General features: G+C 63.3%; 1 protein-coding gene across 1 annotated transcript in view; it reads right to left on the bottom strand.

Annotated features, from left to right (window-relative positions):
* The window catches only part of KCTD1 (potassium channel tetramerization domain containing 1), a 68,136-nt gene extending 67,298 nt beyond the window's left edge, over positions 1–838 (bottom strand). Inside the window, exons 1-2 of the mRNA XM_017738224.1 lie at positions 640–838; positions 4–607 (exon numbers count right to left, since the gene is read on the bottom strand). Coding sequence (XP_017593713.1) covers positions 4–607; positions 640–801 — 766 coding nt within the window. The 5' untranslated portion in view covers positions 802–838. The remainder of the gene's footprint in view (positions 1–3; positions 608–639) is intronic.
* Between the last annotated feature and the right edge of the window lie 6 nt (positions 839–844).

Below are 844 nucleotides of genomic sequence, written 5' to 3'. Positions count from 1 at the left end.
CACCAAGGCAGTGTGTGGTGTAGGGCTTGGAGAGCTTGGCTGCCTTGGAGAGCATCTGCATGCGGGTACCCAGGAGGTTCTTCCCAATGGCCTTGTTCTCATACCAGGTGATGTCACCCTCACTGCAGTGGTCCCGCGGGCGCTGGAAGAAGGCCTTGCAGAGGGGGTTGCGCTTGGAGAGGTACTTGACAAAGCTGGCGTAGGGGCAGAACTCTGTGCCAGTCTCATACATGCGGGGCAGGTTCTCCTCATCGCTGCTCTCCGCCCGCTTCTTGCTCCAGGAGGACGAGCGTGACTTGTGGTAGGGCCCCAGCGCCTTGAAGTAGACGAACTTGCGTCCATCCTCATCCACAGCCAGCCCAAATGAGTCCTCCTCCAGCTCCCGCTGGTTCTCCCGGCCCCGGGTGCAGAAGTACATGCAGGTCTCAAACCAGACCTTGTTGAGGAGCCCGAAGGGGCTCTGAGTGCTGAACACGCTGCACGTGTAGAGCTTGCGGAGGTCGGCGCGGGTGATGGCCTGCTTCTGCACCACCGGCCCGGCACCCTGCTCCTCCAGCTTGCGGATGACAGCGGCCAGGGTGAGGTTGGCGGCGCGGAGCTCAGGGTCCTTGGTGGGTCGAGGGTGCGGAGCTCAGGGTCCTTGGTGAGGTCGAGGGTGCGGCAGTAGGGCGGCTCGTTGAGGTAGCGGTTGAGGGAGCTGCGGATGCTGATGAGGGAGGACTTAGAGTAGAGCTGCCCGCTCTTAGAGCGCGCCTCGGCGTAGAAGGAGCGCGGGACCCGGCAGAGCGCCCCCTTGTCCATCGTCTCGAAGTCGGGGCTCTGCGCCTTCTCGCTCAGGTACTCG

The sequence above is a fragment of the Corvus brachyrhynchos genome, unplaced genomic scaffold, assembly GCF_000691975.1.
Source record: "Corvus brachyrhynchos isolate BGI_N302 unplaced genomic scaffold, ASM69197v1 scaffold106, whole genome shotgun sequence".
Lineage (NCBI taxonomy): Eukaryota > Metazoa > Chordata > Aves > Passeriformes > Corvidae > Corvus > Corvus brachyrhynchos.
Note: the sequence above shows the minus strand (reverse complement) of the source record. Positions and strands in the feature narration are given on the sequence as shown.